The sequence below is a fragment of the Xiphophorus couchianus genome, chromosome 2, assembly GCF_001444195.1.
Source record: "Xiphophorus couchianus chromosome 2, X_couchianus-1.0, whole genome shotgun sequence".
Lineage (NCBI taxonomy): Eukaryota > Metazoa > Chordata > Actinopteri > Cyprinodontiformes > Poeciliidae > Xiphophorus > Xiphophorus couchianus.
This window is the reverse complement of record NC_040229.1, coordinates 10,925,991-10,953,973: the sequence shown is the minus strand read 5'-3', so window position 1 is coordinate 10,953,973 and position 27,983 is coordinate 10,925,991. Positions and strand designations below refer to the sequence as shown.

At 37.5% G+C, this 27,983-nt stretch overlaps 1 protein-coding gene across 1 annotated transcript; it reads right to left on the bottom strand.

The window, feature by feature from the left end:
* Positions 1 to 1,179: 1,179 nt before the first annotated feature.
* Positions 1,180 to 27,454, bottom strand: LOC114160272 (disintegrin and metalloproteinase domain-containing protein 10-like). Its single transcript, XM_028042805.1, has 16 exons — positions 27,242 to 27,454; positions 19,852 to 20,002; positions 17,004 to 17,122; positions 16,726 to 16,884; positions 16,088 to 16,188; positions 13,410 to 13,559; positions 11,533 to 11,625; positions 11,264 to 11,447; positions 10,025 to 10,188; positions 9,758 to 9,941; positions 8,351 to 8,501; positions 5,584 to 5,767; positions 5,362 to 5,470; positions 3,905 to 4,125; positions 3,702 to 3,828; positions 1,180 to 3,046 (listed from the first exon to the last, which is right to left on the bottom strand). Exons 1-16 carry the CDS (start codon positions 27,306 to 27,308, stop codon positions 2,865 to 2,867), a joined length of 2,346 nt encoding a protein of 781 aa, XP_027898606.1. The 5' UTR covers positions 27,309 to 27,454; the 3' UTR covers positions 1,180 to 2,864.
* Between the last annotated feature and the right edge of the window lie 529 nt (positions 27,455 to 27,983).

Below are 27,983 nucleotides of genomic sequence, written 5' to 3'. Positions count from 1 at the left end.
CCGCCTCACTGCAGAAAACGACACGCGTTAGCCGTTTACGTCGACCGCTCCCCTACAGAGCTCACTGCGACTAGGACAAAAAGAGTCTCGCTAGTCTTTATTAGTGTTGCATGCATTTAAAAATAAAACCAGAGCTCATGTGCAATGAAATACAAAATCTGGGATGCGTCTACTTGTAGAGGCATTCCTGATATTTTACAGTTAAGCAACATGATTGGGGATTTTCCCCCTGAAAAAAATAAAATTAAAATAAAAAAGGGAGTACATGCATTTTCAATTCCTTATTTTCAGTCAGATTTTGTTCTGCTCTTGCTCAAAATTCATCTCAAATTCAAACCCTAAAAGAAAAAGTACACTGACAGAAAAAGAAAGCTAAGTATTTTTTGTCATGTCTAGTGCAAATATCTTAAAACACTTGGAAAAGAAGACAAATATAATATTAATATTGATTTACAGAAAAGGTGCACTGGTAGATTTTTTTCACTAAAAATACACTGCAAAATCACAAAATCTTACCAAGTATTTTTGGTCGAGTTTCTCGTGGAAATATCTTACTATTCTTAAAATATGACAAAACTTACTTACAAGTAACTTTTTAGTTTGTTTTAAGTAAATAATTCCTTAATTTTAATGTAAAAGTTCTAGTTCCATTGGCAGATTATTTCACTTGTAACAAGACATTTTTCCCATGTTATAAGTTACAGTAATTTATCTGCCAGTGAAACTCAAAAATAAGGAATTATTCACTTAAAACAAGCCTTTATCTTTCTCTAAAAAAAAAAGAAGTTACTTTTAAATTAGCTTAACTTACTTCAAGTGTACTAAAGATATTTGCACTCAAAACTAGGCCAAAACAACTTGCTAAGATTTTGTGTTTTTGCAGTGTATGAGAAGAATCTGTGGAACTAGTACATTTTTATCAATATTAAGAAATTATTAACTTAAAACAAGCTCATATATCTTGATAAAAAACTATTTTAAGTTAGTTTTGTCTTGTTTAAGGTGCACTAAGATATTTGCATTACAATTGAGCCAAAAAATGTAGTTAAATGTCGGTTTTGCAGTGCATTTCAGCAATCAGATTTAATGTTGCTTATGCAAATATCTTCTGTTCCTCTTCTATTGGGATGAAACCTGAACTCTCTGCTGGGTTTTCTGCTTGCAGATTCATTTTTGCTATCTGTCTGATAACAGTTGTAGCCAATAAAATGGCGGCGAGACTCTGAACGCAACATGTTCACCCAACAGAAGGAGGTGCTGCCAGCGAGAGTCTCTGCAAACTGTTGAGGAGAAAGAAAAACATTGCTAAGATTGCAGGTTTTACCATTATTTTAGTGAAACTATTAGGAAAAGAAATTTGTGCAAGAGGCATTTAATCTGACATGTAAGGCTGAGTTTTGTGCAAGAGGAGAAAAAACATCTACTGGAGAAAATAAGAAATTTCAGTCAATTTAAAAATGTATGCTCTTACAAGTAAAAGAAAAAAAGAAGTCATGATTGCATTACCAGGTACAGTTCTTGTCATCTAATAAATAAAATTCACAAAAAGGGTTTGTTTTGCAAACACCTGAGGTCAAATCAATCACACTTCCTTCCTGCTGCCATCTTAGTGGATTTCTACGGTAAACATCCTGCACTGGTGAGCTCTTTAGGGGATCAGGAAGTAGCTTTTCCATCAGATTAGTAGTGAACAACACTGATGCATTACACTTCTCTTTCCTGCGTTACACAGCCGTCAAAATAACATAGTGTTGAGTGAATTACAGATATTACAGACCTTTGTCAATTCAAAGCCACATGTAATAAATGTGTCTGCATGCCCACAAGGAAACGTTCTTAGATTCACTACCTGAAGAATAATAAAATGACTTAACCTTAAATCTTTTTTAGTCATTTTTAAAAATTTATTTCCACACTCTTGTAAACTAACATGACTCATTCCTAGACTCCTAGCCTTTGTTTTCAGTGTCACTCTTCTTGATCAGAAGCAAATAGTGTTGTGATCCTTCATATTTGTTCCCATGACGCTACATCTCCTTACACAACATGAGCAAAACGTTAGCAAGACCAAAAAAAATAAAACGAAACGTAAAACCAGGGATATGATGCCCTTGTTGTTCATAATCTTGTAATCAAATAAAAGTGAATGCGATCCAACTCAAGAGCGTCAAATCCTCAAAGTTCCTTCATTTATGTGTTAAGAATCCTGAGAGCACTAACTGAAAAGAAAAAGAAAAGAAAAGAAAAGTAGTGAAGAATTACACATTTACAGTAGAAGAAATAGTTTGTTTTCACTTATGATACACTAAATATTTACAGTCACATGCAGAAGGTAATCTGCATGAGGAGACCAGAGCCTGTCTCTTTTGCTGTTCGACATGAAAAATCAGAAGAAGAAAAAAAAAGTTCCACAAATTCCCACTGAGTTTCTCTCATTCCTGGTCAGGATGATGAGGGGAAAAAAGAAACAAAAAGAAGAAGAAGAAGCACAGAACGATTCACCGGCAGTCACTCGAAGGTCGCAACAGAAAGAAAAACACATCACAGGATGCACTATTGCTACACATGATTCCTTAACTCTCCTTGGCACTCCTTGGAATGAAAAGAAAAAAGAAAAGAAAGATGGAAAACGATGCACTGGAGATGGCTGATGGTCAAGTCCACTCCGCAAAGAGCCGGCTGAGTAGTTGGACAAAGTTTTTACTCTTCTTCCGCGTAGAGCGCGTTGTCTGCAGATCGGAGGATATGACGATGACAAACAACCGTGTCAGGCTTTTCTTTGGATGGAGTGACGCTTTTGTTTCCCACTGTAGGCACGAGGAGGAGCCAAGGCATTGGGGGTTGCAAGGAGGGGCAGCGGGGTCTCAGCGTCTCATCTGACCCATCTGATAGTTCTCTCTGGGCTGACGGTGGTGCCTCTGGGGCTGCGCCTGCCGCTGCGGCTGACCCCGGGCTTGTCGCTGGCCGCCGTGGGCGTGGGGGTGCTGCGACTGGTGCTGCACCTGGGAGCTGGCGTGCTGCTGCGCTCGTCGCCTCTTCAAAGTGCCTGGAGACAAAACAAAACGGCGAATTGGCTCGCTTTTCGCCACAAAAACATTCCAGCGTTTTCAAGGCAAGAAGAGAAAGTCGGCCTTCTATCACCTGAAGAACATTTCCAGGACTAGAGGACCAATGTCCCAATGAAACCTAGAGAAACTCATCCAGGTGTTTAACTTTAGTCACGTTGATTAGTGCAACAGTAAAAAAGAATCAATCTAATCCAGAACACTGCTGCTGGAGTTCTGACTAAAACCAGGAAGATAGAGCGCATAAACCCAATTCTAACCCCTTACACTGAAAAAATAAGAGACCACTTAAAACGATCTTCTCATATTATACTCTTTGTAGCTATATGTTTGAGTAAAATGAACATTGTTCTTTTATTCTGTGAACTACTGACAACATGTTTCTGAAATTCCAAGCAAAAATTTAGCATTTATTTGTGGTCAAACTAACAAAAAAGATGCAGAGCTTTCAGACGTCAAATAATGCAAAGAAAACGAGTTCATGTTCCTTTAGAAACAACAATACTAATGTTTTAACTCAGGAAGAGTTCAGAAATCAACATTTGGTGGCATAACCAGGAGGTTTTCAATGTTAGTCAGTGCAGTGGGCGCTACATTTTTTCCCAGAGCTGTGTATAGAAAGTGTTAGGAACTGACCTGGCAGTGGTTTGGGAGGAGGCAGCTTGGGGTTACTACTGGGTGTGTGAACGCTGCAGATCTTAATGAAACCCGCCATGAGCATGATGAGAGCGATGCCCATCAGCAGCACGGCCCACCAGTGAGCCTGGAGGAGGAATCATCACAAAACCTTTTAATCTTAAACTGAAAACTAGAAAACGTCCAGCAGATTCGGTACGTACCACAATCCACTCTGCAATGTTCTCATAGAGTTCAGGGTTGAAGATGGCCTTCTTTAGCCTGGCCAGAGGCCCGTCTGCGTCCACCAGCCGGCACTTCATGAACACGTCGCAGTAACCTTTGAAATCGTTGCAGGGCGATCCCGCTGGCAGGGTGGTGACTTTCTTATTGAAGAACCGAGCCAGACGCTCTGACCCCGTGCTGCTGCAGGTGTTGGGGTTCACTGCGGAAACAGATCAGATTCTCATTTGCATTGTGTCGACTAAGACAAAAACATAAAACTCTACTCGGCTTGGCTTGGCTCCAGCTCACTTAAATTCTCCCCTGCAACGATCTTTACACTTCAACAACATTTTTCTCTTGCATGTGTTTGAACAGAAAAGTGGAAGCAAGCATTCAGAGTGATGGAATGCGCTCCAGTACGAACTAAAGATGTTGGATCTTATTTCATCGGAGCTGTTCTTAAAAACATGCAATGACACTGTTTAATTCCATTAAACAGTGTCAGTGCTTTTAAACTATTCTGTAATTTGCTTTAACCCTCATCGGCTCAAAGGTGTCGCCGAAGACGTGTTTTTAGAAGCCAACTTTGCGGAACCGTATCTCTGCGATACTACCTGAAAAATTCTATCGGTTTCTGAAAGGGGAGTCGTTGCGCTTTCCAGCCAATATCAGGTTATTACAGTAATTTCACGCCTGCCGTTGCAGGGAGCAGGTTTTACTTCAGTTTACTCTTATGAAAACTCTTTTAATAGACAATAAATTGTAAATAACCGTTAGATATTGAAAGTTCCAGTTGTTACGAATAAACGGGGAAAACTATTTACTCACAGGACATTTAAAGAACTTTGTACAAATAAAATAAGCAAAAATATCCAGTCGAAGATTTGAAACTTAGGACTTAAAGGGTTAAACTCGCTTGGGGTTACTGCTGGGTTTGCAGTAACCCCAAAACCACAAAATCTTATGGTCTGTTTCCTTGGTCTGTTTTCTAGTGCAAATATCTTAGCTCACTTGAAATAAGAGAAAATGAACTCATAAGTAACTTTTCAGCAAGATATAGGAGCTTGTTTTAAGTCAATACTTCTTTACAATTAATGAAAAGGTACTAGTTCCATTGGTAGCTTAATTCACTTTCAACAAGATATTTTGTGATAAGTGAATTAATCTGCCAATGGAACATTAATATTAAGAAATTATTGACTTAAAACAAGCTCCTATATCTTGCTAAAAAGTTACTGGTAAGCTTGTTTTGCCTTGTTTCAAGTGAACTAAGACATTTGCACTAGAAATGACACCAAAAATACTTTTTTGTGTTTTTGCAGTGTTTAAATTAGTTTTACTTTTGTGTTGTTGATTTATCCCCAGGGTCCTCTAGAAAATGAAATCTGGATCTTAAATGGGTTTTGTATGGTTATATAAAGTTATTATTATATAAAAAATAGATAAAGCCACTCACTCTTCTCCATGCAGCACACGTGGCAGAGCTCGGTCTCATCCTTGCCATCTTGGCTGGCGCAGGTGCACGCCTCGAGCCCGTACTTTTCGCAGATGGAGCCGGAGCAGCCCTGCGGGGGAGGAGCACGAGGACAGGCGACATCAGACACCGACTAGTGAGAGAATAGTGTTGCTACAGCAACCAGCTCTGCCAGCGCCAGGTGCGAAAAGTTTGGGTGCTCACCCCGTTGAGGCAAACTTGAGTTTCGCCGTGGCAGGCGGTGAAGTTGGCTTTGGGCTCCGAGGTCGGGCACTGGGCGCTTCCCCCGCTGCACATGCCCTGGTGAGCGCACTCGGACTCCTCCCTGCACTTCTCGTTGCGACCCTTGTAGCTGCACTCATGAGTGCAACAAGGACCCTGACTCGGGCTGATGGGACATAAGCAAGAGCCGAGTCAAAAACAAGACGAGCGTGAGCCGATTGATCCTCCTCATGCAGAACGAAATGTCAAAAACCCATAAAAAATATCTAAGAAAATACCTAAAACTATAATAATTGTCGATTAATGGTTTATTAGATCGAAATTAGCTCTAATCAATTAACTAATAACATCCACTTAGATAGTTTTTAAGTGTTGTAGTTTTCCTGCCATCCAGCAGAGGGCACCATTGGTGAAACTTCAGCAGAAACAGTTGATACAGAAACAAAATGGTGGGAAAGATTAAGTCAAATTGGACTCAGTCATACAATATTTACTATAAGTCAGTGGTGGGCCGTCAGGGCCTGCAAGGCCTTCTCTGCTGGCCTAAAAATATCTGAATCACAGAGTGATGTTAATTATATTTTGTCCATGAAAACGTATTACATAATTCCAAATGGTCTGTCCGCTTCCTCTCATTGCTAGCCCCCTGGTTGCGCTGCTTCCAGACGTGTATTTTCATATTTAAGCATTTAACCAATCACATTTCAGCCACTATTTGTTGCCAGGGTCAAAGAAATCTGCCTGGAGGCCTTCACAATCAGTTCCGCGGGCCCTGTAGCATAAAATAAATGTCGATCAAACTGTTGCTTCAACCAATCAGATTTTGAGTTGGCGACACCAAGGCCCTCTAGCAGGCGTACGGAAACGTCAGCGTATTCACACGCTCTGATTGGATAGTCAAAGAGTGTACTAGCCAGAGCTAGCAAACTGCATCTGTAGCGAGCAGCACAAGCAAAGATATTGTTGTGTTGATTTAATAGCTGTTTTGTCAACCCACAATGGGTGAAGGAGGAGAAGAAATGGATTTGGTTGGAGATTTACTGTCAAAGCCATTTTCAAGACGGACTTTTCAAGAAAAGCTGGACATTGTTAAGCAAGGTCGGGCAACTCCGAAGCTAGCAAACCTGTCACAACCAGGAAAAGGATTTGTCCGCCACTTTCAGTCTACTAACTACGAGCGGTACTCCTGGCTCACAGGCTCCGAGGAATGCTGCAAATTGTATTGCTGGGAGTTCTTGTTATTTGCCACTGATCGACATGGTGTTTGGAGCCACACTGGATTTGTAAATTTGACTTGCCTAACGAAGGCAGCAACGAGGCATCAAAGCACTGCCGGACACTTACAAGCAACGGTGCTTTCCAAAACTTTTGGGGAAACCAGAGTGGATCTACAGCTGAGCGAGCAAGTGCGCAGGGAAACGGAGCTCCACAATGAAAAGGTGAAGAAAACTAGGGAAATCTTAAAAAAACTGATAGACTGTGTCATTTTTGGGGGCAAGCAGGAACTTTCTTGGAAAGGAGCATGGATTTTGTGTACAATCAGGATTTTTGGTGAGTAAAATGTTGCTATATTCCTAAATAATATTGCAATTTTATCAGGTTATTTTTGATGCTTTTTTTATGTGTGTCGCAGCTGTACCTGCAGTAGAAGTTTTATAGCCATAAAATAGTTATTGAGGGTTGGATTGATTCAGATGGAGCACTATTGAAGGCCTAGGTGTGAAATGCACGGCTCGCCATTGCTATAAGTAAACACAATATGGGAAAATGTCTGTATTGTGCAGAATTTGAAACAATAGCAGATGTGATTTTAGTATATTGAAAATATGAGATAGAAATTAGGTTAAAAGTGGAGGAATTTAGAAAAAAATAAACATTTAATTTAATAAATATATTACAGGGAGATTCAGAAAGCAAAAGTATTAATTTTTTAACTGGAGTTTTAAGGAAAACAAAGTTGTTTAACAGAATCTGATTGTAAAAGAACAGATATTTCGAGCCACACTCCATTCCAGCAGGTCGCGATAATGTATACCACACGTTTCTTGCTAACCAGCAATAAAGATCAAGAACGGAAAAGAGAAACGGTCCAAATAGTCTGATGTGTGCAAAATGCACTTTTATTCGGTTCCATTTTCAAATATAAACACTCAAAAAGCTCCTTAATTTACCACCTTAATGGCGCTCATTCAGCCGAGCTGTTGATAATATGACAGAAAAGCCGAGGCGATAATGCAGGAAATTAGTAAAATAACAATAAAAAGACAAACTGCCAACGAGTAATATTTTATCGTTTTGGGCCTTTATTTTTCTATTCAGCAACCAAAGAGGTTCCTGTTTGGTTCCATTTTATAAATGTCTAAATTTAATAATGTGAGAAAACCACAATTTTCTGCTTATTTAGTCTATTTAATACAGATGACACAAAATAATATCATCAAAAGTGAATAATTAATCACTCAAAAAATTGCTGCAGCTAAAATTAAGTATTGTTTTGGTTTTTTATTCATATTATTAGCTTTTGGTATCTTTACCAATTTTATAAGTGTCTTATTATTTTTACAAAACTTAACATTATTTTCTATTTTATCATTTACCTACCTGTGGTGATGTGTTTTGTTTGGTCAGCTGAGGCTGTTGTAAATGTGCTATATAAATAACCTCTGACTTGACTCCATAGATATTACCCAATAGATAAGAAAAAACAACTTCAAATTAACTCATTATTTGATTTCTTACTGGCTCCTACCTGCAGACTTTGTTGGGCTTTAATTTACACTTCTTGTTGTCGGGCTGGTTGGCGTCGTAGCAGCACAGGTCTCTGCACTGGTCGCTGTAACCGCAGTCGCACTCCTCTCCAGGCTCCACCAGGCCGTTTCCACAGATCGGCTGGCCAGATTCTGAGGCAAAGAAAACGCAACTCCACAAAACTGGAAGCTAAAGAGTCACAGGAGATCAAATACTGCCAAAAGGAAATCTTAGAATAAAAAAAATAAAAAAACACAATACCACAATAAAATGTTCAACAAATCCTTTAGGAATATAATGTCAAGAAATCCATCAGTATTGTTGATAAATAATGAATGTAATCGTGCGAATAGGTTTTGTTGCTACTGCATTCATGTATTAATTCAAATGCATTCATTTTGTTCTTTTATAATTTATTTAAACGGTTATTTTTTTAGCGTGGAAAGATTGTACAATAAATAACCAGAGTTGGGAAGCAACTAGTTCCATTTACTCGCTTGAGTATCTTTTTTGGGGGAAAAAATAACTTTTAAGAATGTAGTTTGTTTTTATTATGCTGTACTTTTTACTTTTACTTGAGTAATTTTATTATGAAGTGTTGTTACTTCTACATAAGCAAAATGTCTGGATTCTCTACCCACTGAATAAAAAAAACAAACATGTTTAAAAAAAAATCACCAAAGACAAAAACACACACCTGTAGTTTTTGTTAAAGTTTCATAAGTTTTTATAATTGAAAGAAACTGATTTGGAAAAAATTCTCTTTCCTGATTTTTTTTTTACTTTGGGGGGGATTTGGAAAATATATATCATGCTTATTAATGCAAAACATTTATGGACAGAATCTGAAGTGAGATCCATTCCAGAAAACAAAACAATAATGACAGGAAGGGTGATCAAGTGCAGGCCAGAACTTTGCCAAAATCTGGTTAATGGTTAAAAATAAAGTTTTTAATAAAGTAAACTAAGTGAGATCGCTTGTTGCAGTTATTCAACCCTGAAGAAAGAACACTATAAGTAAATAATTGAAAGGCCAAAATTAATAGCATTAATACTATATGAATTATGTTAAAAATAATGGTTTAATTTCTGTAGGTAGCCATTTTAAAGCTGTGCCAAATGTACCATCTGCATACAAAAGAAAAACAACAAAGGTAGTTGTTCAGCCTGCCAAATGCTGTCAGTTAAAAATAATACCATGCCAAAGCCAAGATTGGGTTATGGATCTAGTGCCGCTCTGCAGGATCACCTCCAGTTGCCATATTTTATTTTCTAATAAAGACTTTGGAATGACTCTGCTCTCCGCTGCAGGGAGCAGCTGAATAAGAACAATTACAGGGTTTGAATTTCTGATTCCTCAACAAGAGAAGTTCAAATGCGAATGCCAATGCGAAGCAGTGAAACCTACCAACAAAACAGTTTCCTCTCTTCTTCTCCAGAACCTGGCTGATGTTGCGAATGCTGCAGTAGGAGAACTTATTATTGTTGAGCTTGTCTCCCGATGTGGCTCGCGCATACATGATGTAATTGCCCTTCTCCTTCTTGTCTTGGCTTTTGGATTCTCCTGGGGTGCACTCGGCTCCGGAGTCATGCTAGGAGTGAAAGTGGAAAAGAAAAACCTGAGGTTAGACAAGCGTATACCACATGTTAAATGTGCCATGTGTGAATAACATACCGGGGAGCCAAAGTTGTGTCCTACTTCATGTGCAAAAGTGATATGAGAGACTTTTGGAGGTACGTGGGAGGCATAATTCTGTACCGTGATTATACCAGTGTTGAGAGACTTCCTTTTTCCGTCGGAGTACAGCTTGCTTTTTTCACAGATTCCCCCAGAGCTCCCTGGAAAAGAGTGAGGAGAAGTTCAGAAAGCTGTTTTCTCCTCAAAGAGACCAAGAATGGTTGATTCTATAAGTGAGTCAAATGTAAAATCCAGTCTTATTAGCACAAACCTTTAAAAAATTATTTAATTAAACATGGAAAACTCGAATTTCAGAGGAAAATAACAGTTTTAGAAGTGAAAAGTTGCATTAAATTAGACTCAACGTATCATAGTAGCATGACTAACAAGGTTATAAAAAATATTTTTTTACATATTTTTTGAAACTATGTTATGACAGGACAGTATGAGACAGAGTCCGTTTAAAAAAATGTTGTGTTTTTTAAATCAAGGTCCTCTGCCTTCTCCCAGTGCCAACTAGAAACAACCAATCAGAGCCAGGAGGCGGGTCTTAGCACTGTTAATCAATCTCTATGTGGGGCTGCTCATACCCTTTTCTCTTCCCCTCTTGCTCTCTGCTATCCTGCAGCTGGCAGAGCCTGTTATGAAAGCTCAGGCTAGTTAGCATAGACTGAATGCTAGACAGCATTCAATTAGCCTGAAAGCTAACTAGCATAAATGTTTATCTGACAGCAGGTAAACAGTTTTCCTGGAGCGCTAAGTTGTTTCTCAGCTATTAGCACATTTAACGGCAAATACATGAGGATGATAATCAGATAATCATAGCCAGAATGCGTTAAGACCCACCTCCTGGCTCTGTTTGCTTGGTTTTGGTCAGGAGTGTTGCATTTCTTCAAATTGCAATAGTAGCTCAGAAAGGAGGTGGAGGAGATTAATATTTTTCCCAAATTATCTGTCTAATATTGTACTGTCATAACATGTTGACAGTTTTACCAAATATGTAAAATATCTATATATTTTTATAAAAGCTACATACTGCAGCTTTAAGGCATTTTCATATATTGGTATGTAAATTTCTGAAGCTGCAGTTCTAATTTACAAGTCAAAATTTTATGCACTCTGAAGTGGAATTGTCTTTTTATTTTAAAAAAAACAAAAAAAAAAAAACAATTCAGAAATTTTTTTCCAGTACAGAATAATAATGAATCCAAAAGCTGCTAAGGAATATTTCAGCACCTGAGGGGGCTCCCACCCAGGCCAGGCCCAACACGCCATCATCAAAATCCCTGTCTGTGAAAACGTAAGCCAGACAGTAATCGTCGTGGTTCTGCTCCGAGTTCAGCTCCAGAAACTTCTCCACGCCAATGTTGGCGAAGCGGAACGGGTTGGATCTGTCTCTCTCGTCATTGGTCATGTTTATCTAGACAGGAGGAGGCGAACGGGTTCAGAGGGGGAGACGAAAACTAAAACATCAGAGTAATACAGAGTCTGTTGGTGTAACTCACCCTAATCCGTTTCACCATGAAGCTGATGTTACGAATGCCCATGAAGTCTGTGCCCTGGTAGATCGCATCAATGGCTTTGACATGACTGGAAATCTACAGGTGAAAACAAAACAATAAAACAAATCAGGATTTTCTTTAAATTTACTTTATCCCAGAGTAAAATTCTAGCACTTTTCTAGCATTTTTAAAGCAGGTTTTCAGACTTTTCCAGCGCCACACTTTCCAGATAAAAACAATACAAATGAAATTTTAAAAAGACCATTTCAATTATTTATTACATATAATTTATTAACATTATTAATACCATCTTGTAAGAGCATTTTATATTTTAAAGCAGATGTAATAAAATTTAATGTTTTGAAATGTCTCTCTCACACACTTTATACATCCGACTGGTCTAAGAACTAAAGTCTTAGAAAAAACTAACAAAAAAAATCCTCCAATTTTAATAACGCTGTTAATGTTTAAAATTTAAGCCAACTTTTATTTCAGTAACATTATTTATAAGTCATTAAGCCATTAGGAATAAGAAATATTCATTACACTAAGCATGTTAACGTAAATGGTCTTCTTGCTCAAAAGATAAAATATACAAAAAGATTTACAATAAAAACTCTTTTTTTAAGTTTTCTGACATTTAACAAATGGAAATAATTTTGGTGATTCTATCTAACCTAAATCAAGAAGGTTTAGTCTGATTTAACTTCAAAGAGTGAGATTAAAAAAAATGGTTTGTGTCTGTTTACTGGATGTATGAAACTGTCCATCTAAGAGATGGATAATAATGTTTCCCAAATTTAGACTTTTAATTAAAGATTATATTGCACTTTATTACAAAGCTATTCAGTTTGAACATGAATAACTTTCAAGGACTTTATACAAAAAAAAGCACTTTCCAAACCTTGAAAATCTGATTGAAATTTAAGCATTTTCAAGGATTTCAAGCACCCGTACAAACGCTGTATGAAACGTTTCAGGCTTCTAGAGATACTTCAGAGCGAATGAAAGTACGGCAAGACATCATGCCATATGTTCTCTTGTTTTGTAAAGCCTTATTGAACCGAGTTAAAATTGCCACCAGGGATGTAATATTTCCCTCGACAAAACTGAAGGTTAGTGAAACGCCACCTGGTGGAGTTCGTCCAAATCAATGATAAGTTCAGCTTTTAACTGAGAAGTTATTCAAGCATGTATAAGTTTATGTTTTTGTTTAAGCTTATGCATTAAAACACAAGTTTAAACATAAACATAAGTTTATGTTTAAACTTAAACATAAATTACTTAGCTCAAATAATTCCCTTTATGTGAGCTAAAGTGAATTAGTTCAAATAAGTCCAGCTTATGCTATTTTTTTGTTATTTTGCAGTGATTTCAGATTTCACTTAAACATAATTTGTGTTTTATAATAAATGTGTAAAAATTACCAGGAGGCAAATTCTACATCTAGTTTCCCTTCATAGCAAGAATGGCTTTTTTTTTTTTTACTAATTCCTTTTAAACATATCAACTAAACAAGATTTAACTGCTTTGACTAGATTGAAATCAAATTGAACAGGTCAGAAATTTTAATTTGGAAGGATCTGGAATTGATACTTTACTTTTTTCTGTATGAAGCTTATTTTAATGCCATAGAAATAAATCATTTATTTAAGGTAGAAACCTGGTTGATTATTGGTGCCAGCATAAGAGAGAAAACACTTAAAAAGACAAATTCTCCCAAAACTCATTAAAGTAATGCTATAAATTGTTTGTATTTTAATAGATTTTTAGATTTTACAGCCACAACTTCAAGTATTTTGACTCTGTTTACATGCTGCCAGAGTTTCCAATGTTTCTATGCAGGATCGGGTACTTTGTATTGCTGTCGTGTGGCTTACCTGAGCTATGACAGCTTCTCTGGTCTTATAGTATTTGTAGAAAAGATGGTCAGTCTGAATAAAGAGCTGGCAGGTGTTTTTCTCCACCTGGGCCATCCTCTTCTTCCTCAGCAACACGGGGCCTTCAGACTTCGCTTCGGTGTGGAGCTCCTGATGTGAGGGGCACATGAGTCTTAGAGAACTAAATAAAACATATTTATAGCTTTTTCATCCTAACAGTGAGTAAATAAGTAATGGGAAGTATTTTTAGAGTTTCCCTCTTAAGCCACAGCATGTTCATAAATCAGATTTTAGCTAAGAGATGAATAAGATGAAATAAAACCACAATCAAAGCAAAAATAATTCCAGAAAATACAGATGCATTTCAATAAATTAAAAGATAATAATTCAGCAATTTAATTCACAAAGTGAAACTCATCATATTTAGGTTCATTACACAAAAAGAAAAATATTTGTACAAGTTTTAGTTTCTCTTAATTTTGCTGATTAAGTCTAACACAAACGATAGCTCTAATTTACTTTTAGTTTCTCTACCAAAGTCCTTTCTCGGTCAAAACTAGAAATGCACCAATACATTCTATTTTTTGCCGATACCAATATCTGAGGACTACAATCGGCAGATACCGATCTGATAAGGAAAAACGTCTGAATTCACTTAAAACTTTTCTTTTTTTTTTAAACACAGACATAAATGTATTGAATTAGACATTTAAATGGTAACTCTGCACCAGTACAGCTCACTTAAGTATACCCACAGCTTCACAAGCTACTGGTTAAACATGTAAGACAACTTCAATTTGTTCAGTCAGAGCAATTAGGACAATAAAAGACGATGTAAAATAAATAATAAAGACACCAGACAAAAACAATAGGTTGACTATCTTGGTCAAACTACTACAAACCTTCACCATTAGGAATTCTAGATATAATGTCAAATAAATAATAAAGCATGACGTCACTCAGAGCACAAAGCATAGAATAAGGCTGAATAGAGCCGCATTCATGGTCACCAACGATCTAGAACTTTTTTTTTCCAATATCGGCTCCGATACAGATATTAATATCGGATCGGTGCATCTGTAGTTAGAACTTGTAAACAGAAAACCTGTGTGCAAAACCTTTTGGATGTTCTGTGAATGTCAAAAAAACACAATTGCTGTGTCTCCATTAGATAAGAAATACAATTAAAATCACACATGAATAAGTCTGTTCATGCAAAAATGTATGGAGGTGATATACGTAAATTCATGAGATACATTCATATTACAGCCATGTCACCAGCACTCATCTATCAGCGTCTTATCCAGGTGATGGAGCAACAAGCTCCTCATACTTGGGAGTGGCTATGCTTATATGCAGCATTTTTGGGAAATTGTATTTATCAAATTTAACAGAATAGAGATAGATTCAACACTTTAACATGACAAACTCAACTTTTGATGAACTGTGCGATGCTGCGACAGCCCTGTAGGAGATCCAAGGAGAAGCCGGTGGCTACAAATAAACACGTTGCTGCTGCTGCAGACAAACTGTTGGAAATGGTTTGATGCGGAAGAAGTGTTTGTGGAATAAACAAATTTAGATACGGTTGCAAACCTACCTCATTCTGAAGCAAGAAATTATTATTTTTTTAATTGGAAAACATTGGAGTACTTCCTATATTAGAGTGTTTCAATTAAGCCAATTTATTTTTGCTATTCCAATTTGCGCAATTTTATGGTCAATGGAAACGCAGCTGGTGTCTGTCAGGTGTACAACAGTAAATATGCAAACCATGACAACATTGCTGTATTAAAATGTTTTTCTTTAATAGGTCTAATGGGAAATGATATTTAAAATATATTTTATGAATTTATACATCACTTTCTGAATTCAAGAATTTGAATATTATTTTTATGATATGCTAATTTACACTTCTGTGTGTTAACTATTTTATGAGCACTCTGTATGCACAGTTTAATTTGGTTAATGATGATTTTCCATGGAGCAACAAACAACTTCATTCAGTTACAATTACAATCAAAAACAACCACAAGAGCAGCTAGTAGGAGGGATTGTGAAATATTATTCAGCTCCTTTGGTCATTAATAATTAAAAATATTATTGAGTTGTTTTAGAAAATCATTTAAACAGTGGCTTCTAATTAATAAAAACTGCATTCATGTTGAAAATGGACTTAAATGTTCATTTCTGCATGTAACTTGCTTTTTTTTATTTTTACTTTATGTGGTCATCCATGTGTGTGTCAATTATTTTTCTTTTTTATTCTTTACCATCAACTTGGCCAGGGGCTGCAGATGAAAATTAGCCCTTGTGGCTAAATCTGCCATATTTACATGGTTGTTTTTTAATTTACTCGTGTTAATTAATATGCACCTTCCCTTATGAAATAAATTCTAATTCATGGGAAGCTGCTTCACATAACTGTAAAGATGTTTCACTGCCAGTATTGCAGCTTTGGCCAGACACCAGTTTTTCTAATGATTCCAATTAGTTGAAATGGAAAAAAAAAAAAAAAAATTCCCAACTATCTGCCAAAGCAAAAGCTGCCAAGTATTAAGAATCAACATTTTTGCAATGAACCAAAACCAGAAAGGCATTTAAGTACTTATTCAAGCCATAAAATTACTGCATGTCACGTGTTTTCCTGATTTTCTTTTTTATTATTTTATTTTCACCTTGTTTGGCTCCACTGTAGCAGAGAACTGATACTTCTTCATCCTCTCGAATACGGAGCTGTCAGCGCAGCCTCCCTCTGGGCCGTACTTGTGCGGATAGTCTGAGTGACAGAGGCAGAGACACAAACACTGTTTGGATTATAAAGACAATGTTAGCTACTTAACCCCCTGAGTCACTCTATTCCCGGTGCTATTCATGATCAGCTAATGGATGTACTTATACGCCACTTGATACGTCTCGCTTCAGCGTGCGAGTCGCTACTTTCCTGTCGCTCTCATTAGCAATTCCTCTCGCAATCCTGTTTAATTTGCCCCACAGCAACTTGCTATGTGTTCGCAGATGATTTGAAATTAAAGGCTGCTGCTGTAGTGAAGTGTGCTTGGTGCTCACTATTAGTACCAACATTGTGTGGAGAATATAAATAAGCCAGAGAGAAGGATTGTGTTATTCAGCTAATGAGCACCCCGGGTATCTCTGCTCCCACGGGGGGCAATCACACCAGTCAGCCTTCGTCTGCTCAGCTGCCCTAACCTTGCACTTTCCCTGTTACACATTTCCATGAAACAAATTACACATTAGATTCGAGGAAGTGATGCTGTTGATTGAATGTGAGCAGGTGAAGAGTCTAGGGACTTACGTATGTCATCTTCGTGGTAGATGACTGAATGAAACGGCACGTCTTTGCCCTCCAGGTATCTTTCGACTGGTTCCACGTAGTAAGTGCCGTGGTAGCTCTGGATGAAGCCCTCAAACTTACCGTCCACAACGGAGCCGTGAGTCAGGGTGCCTTTCTCACCTGGGAAATCAAATCATGGCACTTTATAGTCAGACTCACACGGGACTGCATGCTAAGTTATCACAGCATGTTAAAAAAATATCACAATGCACTGGAATATTAACGTCTAAACGGATTACCGTAGATTTCTCCAGTGTAGATATGAGAGGTGTCGTATGGAATCTCTTCTCCTGAAACTTCTATTTTCAGATCTGGAGGAAATAAGGTTGTATCTCTTTTCATCCGTAAATTGAAATGCCTGAAATGACACGAGGAGATCGTCACAAAACAATCTGCACTGATTCATCATTTGGATTAGCTCTATTATGTCTCTTTGAACATGTCAGGACAGGTCTATATGGTTTATACAAAACATGTTCATTACAGTTTTTGCACAAAATCATTCATAGACAATGAGATTTTAGTCTGTTCAGTTCTGCCCATTTTGAGCTGTTTTAGGGCCTCCTGTCACTTTAAACCCAAATAAGCTGCTGCTGGTCACGCTCCTCAATCAGTGTTAATACTTGCATGTGAAAATGGCTGCAAACAGATGCGCAATTATACAACTGTACATCTTTGAAAAGCAGAAGTGGAGCCTCCTGCACAACCAGCAAGAATCCAGCAAGTGGTTTCTGAACTGTAAGTCAAAAACAAAACACGTGTTTTTTTCCATCAGCCAGTACAGCGAATACAGCAGTAAAACCAGCAGACTAAAAGTGCTGGAGCTCAGCTTGAGTTGCTACGTGACATACTGGACTCGGCTGGGGTTGCTAGGTAACAGCGCAATGCCTTTCGATTGTGACTCAATAGGGAGGTTTTTGAAATGGCTCATTTTCCAAACACCAAAAAAAATGATTGGTGCTGTTTTTAGAAGCACTCAAAACCCAAAGGGAAGTGTGAAAGTGTGTAAAAATGCTTCCCCTTTGCCAGTTTCAGGGATAAGATACGGCCATGACGCAAAGTAAAAAGATTTTGAAGTTGTTTTTAAATTTACCGCATTTTCATAATAACTTACGTTGACATAGATACTTGATTGTGCTATGAAATGGAAAATACATAATACTCTCCCCGTCCCTTTAAAAATGCAATAACAAGTATTGGTCAATGTCATATTTTAACAATAATGAGAGTACTTCTCACACCAAGTTTAAATAAAAAACTGATCACGTTATAGATTGTTTAACATTTTTAGGGTAATACGATGAAACTAGAATCAAATGATTAAATTGGGGAATAAATGTTGAACTGAAAGTAACACAGCCTAACAGAAACAATCTCAACATGCATTGAAGCTGCTATAATGTTTCAATGTCAGATCTTATTTGAAAAATGGTTGATTTTCAACACATGAACTGCGGTTTCTGTTTCATACTCCACTCAATTGGCCTGTGTTTTCTTCTGACTAGTTGACATTGAGGCTGGGATTGCACAAGTGAGTCTGAGTGCAATCAACAACAAAATAAAGCACACACACGCACACACATGCACCACTCAAACAGTCAGGGAGCCCAACCCACTGCTTTGCTGTAAACAAACCCCTAATTTCCACAACAAACGTTTTGCATCACATCCTGCAAGCACTACTCAGAAAACACTCGAATCTGGAAAACAGAATCAGATTGTTGGGTTGAATGAATCAGAACTGAAGAAAACAAAATGCATCTTGTAATCTTTTTAAACGAAAAAAAGAATCTATCTGCGTGTTTGTTGTTGACCAGTTTTATATTTCAGTTATTCTCTTCCCTATTTAAGCAGCATCAGGGTTTATGAACAGCGAGTCCTGTTATAGCCAGGATGATAAACAGTCCTTGCCAAGTTTCAAGGCAGATGGTGGTGACTTTGTGATGGAGTTGAGATGCCATCCAGCACAGCCACCTCCTCCTCAAAATAGGGACAAACTATATGCATCTTCCCATCTGTGAAATTAGTATTTATTTTAGATCTTAATGCATCTGCCTCCGCAATCACCTCCTGGATGTGCAATAAAAAAAGCTTACGCTTAACCTGAAGCCCCAATAATATAAAGATACTATCACATATGGGGAAAAGGGCAGCAGATGTGCACAACTTAGACGATTAAAACCTTAAATGCTTCTTCTTATCTGGCATTTAACCAAGTAATGAATCATCTCCAAAAAGAAAAACAACAATGAACTAACATAAGTTTTCAGTAAGCATTAGAAGCTTGTTTTAAGTTAATAATTTCTTAATATTGGTGAAAAAGTACTAAATCCACTGTCATGGAAAAAATGTCTTGTAAGTGAAATAATCTCACTGTAAAAACACCAAATCTTACCAAGTATTTTTAGTCTAGTTTCTAGTGCAAATATTTTATTACACTTTAAATAAACCAAAATTAACATACAAGTATCTCTTCAGCAAGAAATAGAACCTTGTTCTTTAATTTTAGTTAAAAAGTACTAGTTCCATTGGCAGATAAATTTACTTACAAAACATTTTTCCCATGTTATAAAGAAATAATCTGCCAATGGAAAAAGTAATTCTTTACCAATATTAAGGAATTATTTACTTAAAACAAGCTTCTATATCTTGCTGATAACTTAGTTTAAATTACTTTTATCTTAATTCACGTTTACTAAGATATTTGCACTAGAAATGAGAGTAAAATACTTGCTAAGATTGTATGTTTTTGCTTTGCTAGCGCTTTTTAAAAAAAATCAATATCAAGGAATAAATTACTTAAAACAAGCTACTTTATCTTGCTGAAAAGTCATTTGTAAGTTAGTTTTGTCTTATTTCAAGTGCACTAAGATATTTGTTCTAGAAACTAGACCAAAAATACTTGGTAAGATTTAGTTGTTTTGCAGTGAGGATCTAAAATGTCCCCAGTAAGCGGGAACAAATGCAAAAAAGGTTTAATCTTAAAGCAAATCCCTTCTACTAAACCCTTAACCAACAACAATACCTACACAAGGGATTAGTTTGCAAACAAATAACACATGAGGACACAAGTAAAGATCAACCAACCTTCCGTGGGCATGAAAATCTAAATGAAGAAACTTGTCTTCATGAGAGATTGCCCTCTTGGCCCGCTGGTGCTTGCTGTGAATGAGCTCTGTGTCGTAGGACAGGCCTTCATAATGACGGATATACTTGTTCAGAGGGTTCCTATAGTGTCCTGCGGGGAGAAATGAAACAGACGAACACACGTCAGGATGGATAGCCGCAATCATCTCCACCAGTGTCAAGAATTGTTTCATAATTTAGACCAAAGTGTACGTCAATAACTGCAGAATGACAGAGGAAGTCGGGTACATCATGTTTTCCTCACAGAAAGACTTATTTCTAATTTTATAGGTTAAGAAATACATTTTCATTTAAGTTGTAGACATACAGTACCTAACTGCTTATTACTCATTGGCTGTATGGGGCACTGAGTAATAAAATAGACAAAAACACCCATAAGATCATCTTTAAAAATAATTTTAAAGATGTATAATATTTAGTCAGACTTGACAGATTCAAAGCTAAAGGCAACTATAGAAAGATATGCTAAAAAAGACCAACAATGACTGAATACTGATTTTAATGACAATATTTTGTGCATCCCTGCTCAAGATTTGCCATTTTATTTAAAAGTTGCCTGATCTCAAATGGAGAATCAAAAACCTAATCAATGGAATAAGATTTAATCTTAAAGCAAATCCCTTCCACTAAACCTTTAACCACAAATAGATTGTCATGGACTTCATGCTTAACTACCAACTGAACTGATTTGTAACGGTTCAGTTGCCAAAGCAGTGAGTCCTTTAGAGCAGTGGTTCTCAAACTTTTTTCAGTGATGTACCCCCTTAAAAATATATTTTTAGTCAAGTACCCCCTGACACGGGCAAAACATTTTTGGAATAAAAAAGAGGTACAGTGCTGTAAAATCACTGTCTGATTAATTAAAGCCAAACAACTTATATCAGTGAACCTGACTAATACATCCATATTGCAAACATTGCATGGTTAAACAAAAAAGAAAAACAGAAGACGGTGACCACCAGGAAGGTATAAAACCAGTCAAAACGGAAATATGCAAAACGCTGCTAATTTATATTGGTCTCTGTAATGGTACAAAATTAAATATATACATAAATAATAATTCAGTGCATGAACACACATTTATATTTTATCGAACTTTTTACAAAATAATCTTTCCCAAGACTTATTATGAGGAGCCTACTGATTTTTTTAAAGATATTTTGAAAAGCTTCACGTACCCCCTGCAGTACCTCCACGTACCCCCAGGGGTACGCGTACCCCCATTTGAGAACCACTGCTTTAGAGCACGTGTCAAACTCAAGGCTCATGGGCCAAATCCAGCCCGCCATAGTCGTTTATGTGGCCCGCTAGATTCTAGACTAAACACAAAGTGTGCTTAAATATTAAGTTATTAATCAAATCAATATAGTCTCCAATCTTTTATCAATCAGTCCCTTCAGTTTCTTGAGAATTATTGTGGAAATTCATGCAAAATCAACAAATCCTCGCACTTTTTTGTGCTATTTTGCAGATTTTTCTCAAAAATTGTCAAAAACTTTCTTACTTGTGCTAAACAGCTGCCTCAGCCTTAATTGATGTCACATTTAAAAAGTCACATTTACCATCATAAATGAGGGCAAATATCTAAAATATTTACAAATTAGTACCACAAACACTTTGATTGTTATTGCAAAAAAAATAAAATAAAAATCACAAAAAGTATCACAGAATTCTGGACGGACTGAGAATATGTTCAATAATATTATCTAATTTTAAGAATTTATTGATATTCTAAAAGTTTGTGAGCAAGTTTTATCAATCCATTCTGGCACAAGCGGCCCTTTAAGAGCATTCATGATCTTGATTCAGCCCAAAACGAAAATGGGTTTAAGTCCTCTGGTTTAGAGCATTCAACACCAGAAGAAAAAGAGCAAAAAACAAAACTGAAAGTTCAGCTCAAGTATAAAAGGAGTCTTGTCTTATTGTGTGGCAGCTGGAAGTTCATTTTCTCAGGACGGCACTTTAGATACAACACTGGTAAGCCAAACTCCAGTGAGAAACACACCTTCATTAATGGGAAAAATATTGTGGTTTGGTTTGGGTTTTTTCTTTTGCTTCGGTTTGCATTTTGAAAACAGTGTATATAGAAGTTCCGACTGTTCACGTTTAAGGTTTAATAACATTCTGGACTGGGTGCAGTGAGTTATCTTGCACTACAATAGCCAATAGCGAATACACACACAGCAATAAGTGCAAACAGCATCACTTACTGCTGGGAAAACCTAATCTCCTGCAGTAAAATTGATCCTACTTTGACTTTCCACAAGTGTAGGGCATCTCTGTAGACAATTCTCATCCCCTTGTGATCAAAAACAGAGGACCATGAAAACTGCCAAGCACTGACCTTTAAATGCTCAAGATACCAGAAGAGCATCTGCAGAGATAAACTGTAATCCAGGCAACATACAAATATCACCATTACTTGACAAGCATTGACTGGTCACAACTGTTTTATTACAGGGTATACTTAAAGGTGGTCTATTACGCTACCTTGAAAATGCTAAGATAGGTCTATGGGCTATAAAAAAACATGTTCATTAAAATTTTTTGCACGAGATTTTGGTCTGCTCAGTTCTGCCATTTTTGAGCTCCTTTATAATAAGTTGTTTTAGGGCCTCTTATCACTTTAAAACCAAGTAAGTGTGACCAAGCCTCCAAAACTCAACTTTTACACTCGCACATGAAAATAGCTCTGGAAAATAGGTACACAATTATACAACTGTACATCCTTGAGAAGCAGAAGTAGAGCCGTCTGCACAAACAACAAGAATGGTTCGACCCAATCCTAGTGGTGCTACGGCCCTGGTCGTTTTGCATTGAGCAGGATACATCACGTAAATAGAATTATTGCTAAAGCTACCCAGGTGATCTCCACTTCGACCGCAGAACAGTTTTCGTCTTGAGTCTCCCGTCTCATTTTTTTCTGTATGCGCTCACGAGCGAGGAAGCTGAGGGAAACATTTACCTCAGGTTTACATTTAACAAAAAAAAAAATCTCTTCTGAATGTCGTCTCTGAGCTGGACTTGCGGCCAGCTGAACTAACGCTGCGGCTGGCAGGATTTCCCGGCTGGAGCGACGCCAGATGCGGAAATCCCCTCGTTCACAGCCTTTCCGACTTCTGATCGGTTCAATCGGAGAAATTCTATTTACATTTACCATTAAAACCTTTGGCTGAAGAGGCGATTGTAATCCCAGTGTAGGGTAAGAACAGATTATGACGGGAATTTATTGATGCAGCATATTGAAATGACAGTCATCGAGAAAGTCTAGAGCTCCTCTGACTCAGAGATCTGATCTTTGTCCCGCCCCTGCAGCCAATGAACCAACGACAGCTAACTCCAAACCGGCCGGGCCTGGCCGGCTCGATTGGAACCATAGCTCTCGGGGTTCCAGGGAGCCGGATGGTACCAGGCTGGAAGTGCTAATGCCAAAACGATCGACCTGGGTTCAAAGCAGGGCCAGTCCGGGTCGACCCGGGTCCAGCGGTGCAGTGCAAAAGGAGCTTAAGAGACAGACTGGGTTTCCCTGGGGTTGCTAGGTAAAAGTGAAGTGTGACTCAATAATTAAGAGGTTTTTGAAATGACTCGTTTTCCAGACACCAAAAAACACTAATTTATTGACAAAATGTTGGATTTTTAAATCGCTTGGGCTGCTTTTAGAAGCAGTTAAGACCCAAATGAAGTACAAAATATGAATTTTGCATAATACGTGCCCCTGTGGATGAATTGTCACAGCATTTTGGCTAAATGCTGTATAAGTAGTACAGTTCTGAATGTGTTGGGGATGATCCAATGACAGATACTTGGAGCACAGGATTAAAATGATGGAAATCTACAGAAGCTCCATATGGTCTATATTTTAAAGCTGAACTAAATCTATTAAAATCAAGTAAGTGGCAGCTTTAGAGCTACACTCATCTGCAGAAGCTGCAGAATTATTTCACCATCAAAGGAGTGGGAGGAGGATACGAAGGAAAGTGTTTCTCATGCATATCCGCCCATTTCACATTTAAAAGCAGACAGAAGTCAATCCACAGCAACAAAAATGTGTTCAAATAAAAAAAATTTAAAAAGCTGGAAGATTTCTTTATTTGTTGTTGATATAAAACAAGCAAACCAATAGATTATATAAACCAGGCAGCTTTCCCCACTCCATTCCTGACACTACTTTCATTAAACAGACAATATGTAATTAGAGCTGTCTGGCAGGTAATTAAGCCTGACTAAAGAACTATAATTTACTGTAAATAAAAGACTGTGTAACAGAGACAAATAAATGCTCCAGATTTCAGCTTCTTCACTGTTCATAAGCTGTATCAAATATTTAGGTGATAACATTAAATTTTTCATTGAGGTGACTGTGAGAAGTGAAGAATGCCTGGAATTACCTCATTCGCCAAGTCTCAAAAATGCCAGAAAAGTAAAAAAATAAAACAAAGACCGTCTATTTAGAGAAATCACAAGATTTTGATAAAAGAGCAAGTGAAAGTTGTGACATTTAAAATGATGGTTGGGTCCCAAATAGCTGTAAAATGATTTAGTTGTTTCATTTAAGATTCATAAACAACAAATAAATAATGCTATACTTTGTTAATGATTAACAGCAGCAACTTTTCTGAGCTCCCACTGAGAGGAAAAAGTTTTCTGAACTCATTTTTGACTTTATTATTTGGCAAAAAGCTTGGTATAAAAAATTAATTAAAAAATCCAGTGTTGCATTTGTCCTTGTAAAGCAACAGTGTTCAAAGTACGTTCCCTTTTGTGAAATATTGAGCTTGAAACTCAGTTTTGCCGGTGCGTTTCTCCTTGCAGTTTTGAATTAATGAAGAACAAATCCTTTGTAACAAGAACACTGACAATTTCACCTGAAGACAAGCAAATAAAAGTTTGACAACAAATTACTCACATACCCAATAGTCTTGCCTTTAACCTTAAAACCAAAAAAGTCCTGCACAAATTAACACGTTTTATATTTTGTTTTGTTCTGAGTTAACTCTTTTTCTCCATGCACTTCAAATAATAGGTCATCATTTTACAATATATTTGTGTATATATTTTTCACATATTTCTATTAATATTTGCCCTTTCACAGATTTGAGTTATTTTTGGGGATTTACATTCCTGTAAAGAAATTTCAGTCCATTTTTTTTTCAGGATTGTTTTACTTTCAATCATATTGATTTTGACTAGGAAACTTTATTTTTTTTAGCCACTCGGAGACAGACTTGCCGGGCTGTTTCGGATCAATGTCCCTTTTGCATAATGTGCACTTGAGCTTTAAAATCCCTAAATGATGGCGAGACATCTACTTTTATGATTTACTGGAAGAGAGCAGAATCCAGTATAGATAATTAAGCATGGTTTTCTGGAATGCTGTTACATTGGATATAACCAGACGCATTCCTTTCAAAAAGTTCCACTTCAGTTTTGTCAGTGCAAAGAATAATTTCCCAAAAGCCTTGGGAATAATTAAGATTTGTTTTATCAAACTGGAGAAGAACTTTGTGATATGTTCGGTCACTATAATGGATACAATTCGACTGAGGTTAGCAGAACTTCAGACATTGCTGTAACATTTTCTTTGTGACTAATAAATCATGCAATAGGAATGTTTTTGCTAAATATTGTGAGATCAGTGGTAAAAAATACACATTTTCCTGCATCCCCTTGTTCTCAACCAGCAGAATAATTGTTGCAGTGGCAAGCAAAGTGGGAGTAAATTACACTTAGAATATATCAGGCAACTGTTACTACAGTCCAAACAGTGTTTTGCAACATTGAAAACTTCTGGGGCGATACATTTGTGGATTGTATTGGCGATCTCCTGCAGGAGAGGTGAAGCGGTCCAGAACAAATTCGAGTTAAGGTCACCACTGCACCATGTTTTCTTCATTTCTGGCTCTCACTTTATGGAAGCGCTTAACTGTCAGAGCTAGGAAATAAATACATGAGCACAATCTCGTTAAAATGAGAACTTTTATCTTTTATATCTCATTGAAATTGAAATGTACATATGTTCTTGTTTAAATGGGAACAGTCGTAACAGTAAAAGGACAGCACTTTGTGGCAGTGTCGTCTGGAAGAAAGAGTGAGAAGTAAGAAGTATTTCTGGTAAAAGTCCAGCATTTGTACAATTTTAACTTTTTCAGTCATTCACACATTGGTTGTGCCAAACAATCAGCACCACCGTGTCCTCTGACAACCACCAACAAGAGAAAAGGTGGGTGAAGTGTCTTGTCAAAGTATAGAACAACTGAGACGAATGAAAATGGGATTCAAACCAGCAACCCGCAAGTCAGGGGGAATCTCTACCTCCTGAGCCATTGTTGACTCCACATTTTATGTGGTTAAAACATGAATGTTTTTCATATGTGAATTTATTTCCTACATTGGGCAGCCATCAATCACTCTTTTGTGATTCATGCCCATTTCCAAAGCTGGAGACACAAAGTCATAGAAACGGCTCTGTTGCCCCTTTACAGATCTTTAATTACAAGCCTACTTCATGATGTCTGACAGGTTCTTATCCAGGGTAGACAGTAATTAGCCCTGGTTGTGGCTACATAAGTACAACTCAGCTTTCCAAAAATGTGGTTATTCACAATAAATGTAGGACTTAATAAATAGAATCTCCGTCTTACAGCATTTTAGGTCTACCCTGGTTATATCTTTGCTGCTTTGAAATAAGCAAGTATGACAAAAAGGAAGCAGATGCTATTTCACAACCCTGTACGTTGTTAATGTTTACAAAATCGCTCCTAGATGAGCAATCACACTGGTAATACCGCACTGGTTCTTGTATTTATGTTAAATTATAGTAATGTCTGCATGAAATAACATTAATCAAGCAGTGCAAGAGAAAACAAGCTTGGAAGCCTCGGTTTTGACAAAAACAGCTAACTTTAGCGGCTAACTGGAAGGTTAGCATCGAGCTAACGGTCCGTTAACCCAGTCGGCTTCTCCATCTTCTCATAACAATGGCTGTCGGCTCTATTCGCACGATAACAACAGAACCGGGGCCGAAACCGACGATGCGCAAAAATAAAACAGTGACAACACAACAGAAACAACTCTGCGTTGTCGATTTACAGCAACAAACTGCGTAAATCCCCGTCGGCTTTGACGCAACGCATCTTTTGTTAGCTTGAAGTGAGAAAAGGGTGCAGTCCTGTTCACAACAAGCAGGCCCCGCTGATCCCTCTGTTAGCTAGCGGGCTATCGGGATTTCTGCTCCCTCTCAGCCGCCGCCGCCGCCGCCGCTGCTACAGCTACTGCTTCCCGTATTCCTCCCACCCCTGCGAAGATTTCTCCCCCAAAATGCCCCACTCACCTTGGGTGCAGTTCAGCAAGTAAAAGAAGAGGAAAACTTTGAGTGGAAGCGGAGGTGACAAATCCATTGTTAGAGCATTGATACCTATTTCACTTTATTGTCCTATTTAGATAGGCGCAGACGCCCTGTGTGTTTATTGCAGCTTCCTCTCATCGCCTCCTCTCTCCAGCTCCAGCGTCGTGCCGTCACACGCCGGGCAGCTGGGATCCCTTCCCCCAAAAGCGATCATGATCCGAGCCTGAATGCATTTCAGCACACCCAGGACGCAGCTTTTACTGTAAGCGCTGATGTTAAACGGGATAAATGCACCATGACAGGGAATTTACATCAAAGTTACCATTTCTACTACATGCGCAGAGCTGGGTAAAGTACCTAAAGATTGTACTCAAGTAAGAGCAGCACAACATATTTTTACTCATGTAAAAGTAAAAGCCCCCCAAAATGACTCAAGAGTAAAAAAAAGCATTTGCTAAAAAGGCGACTAAGTATGTTTTATACAAACATTAAAATGTAATATTTAAAAATTACATCAGATGGACCACAATCTAACGTTAAGTGGAAATTTTGGTATTTTAAGGACGAAAATGACAGTAATTCACATAAATAAAAAATAACGAAGGTAAACAATTTATCTCATTATAAAACTTATGAAACTTTAATAAAAACCGCAGGTGTGTGTCTGTGTCTGGTGAATGTTTGGTTAAAACATGTTTGTTTTTCATTCAGTGGGTAGAAAATCTAG

Coding starts and splice junctions, on each gene's coding strand:
- LOC114160272 (XM_028042805.1), bottom strand. CDS start 27,308: ATGGATTTGTCACCTCCGCTTCCACTCAAAGTTTTCCTCTTCTTTTAC. Junction 20,003..27,241: donor CTTGCTGAACTGCACCCAAG/GTGAGTGGGGCA, acceptor TTCTCCCCGCAG/GACACTATAGGAACCCTCTG. Junction 10,189..11,263: donor CTGGGTGGGAGCCCCCTCAG/GTGCTGAAATAT, acceptor ACTCTTTTCCAG/GGAGCTCTGGGGGAATCTGT.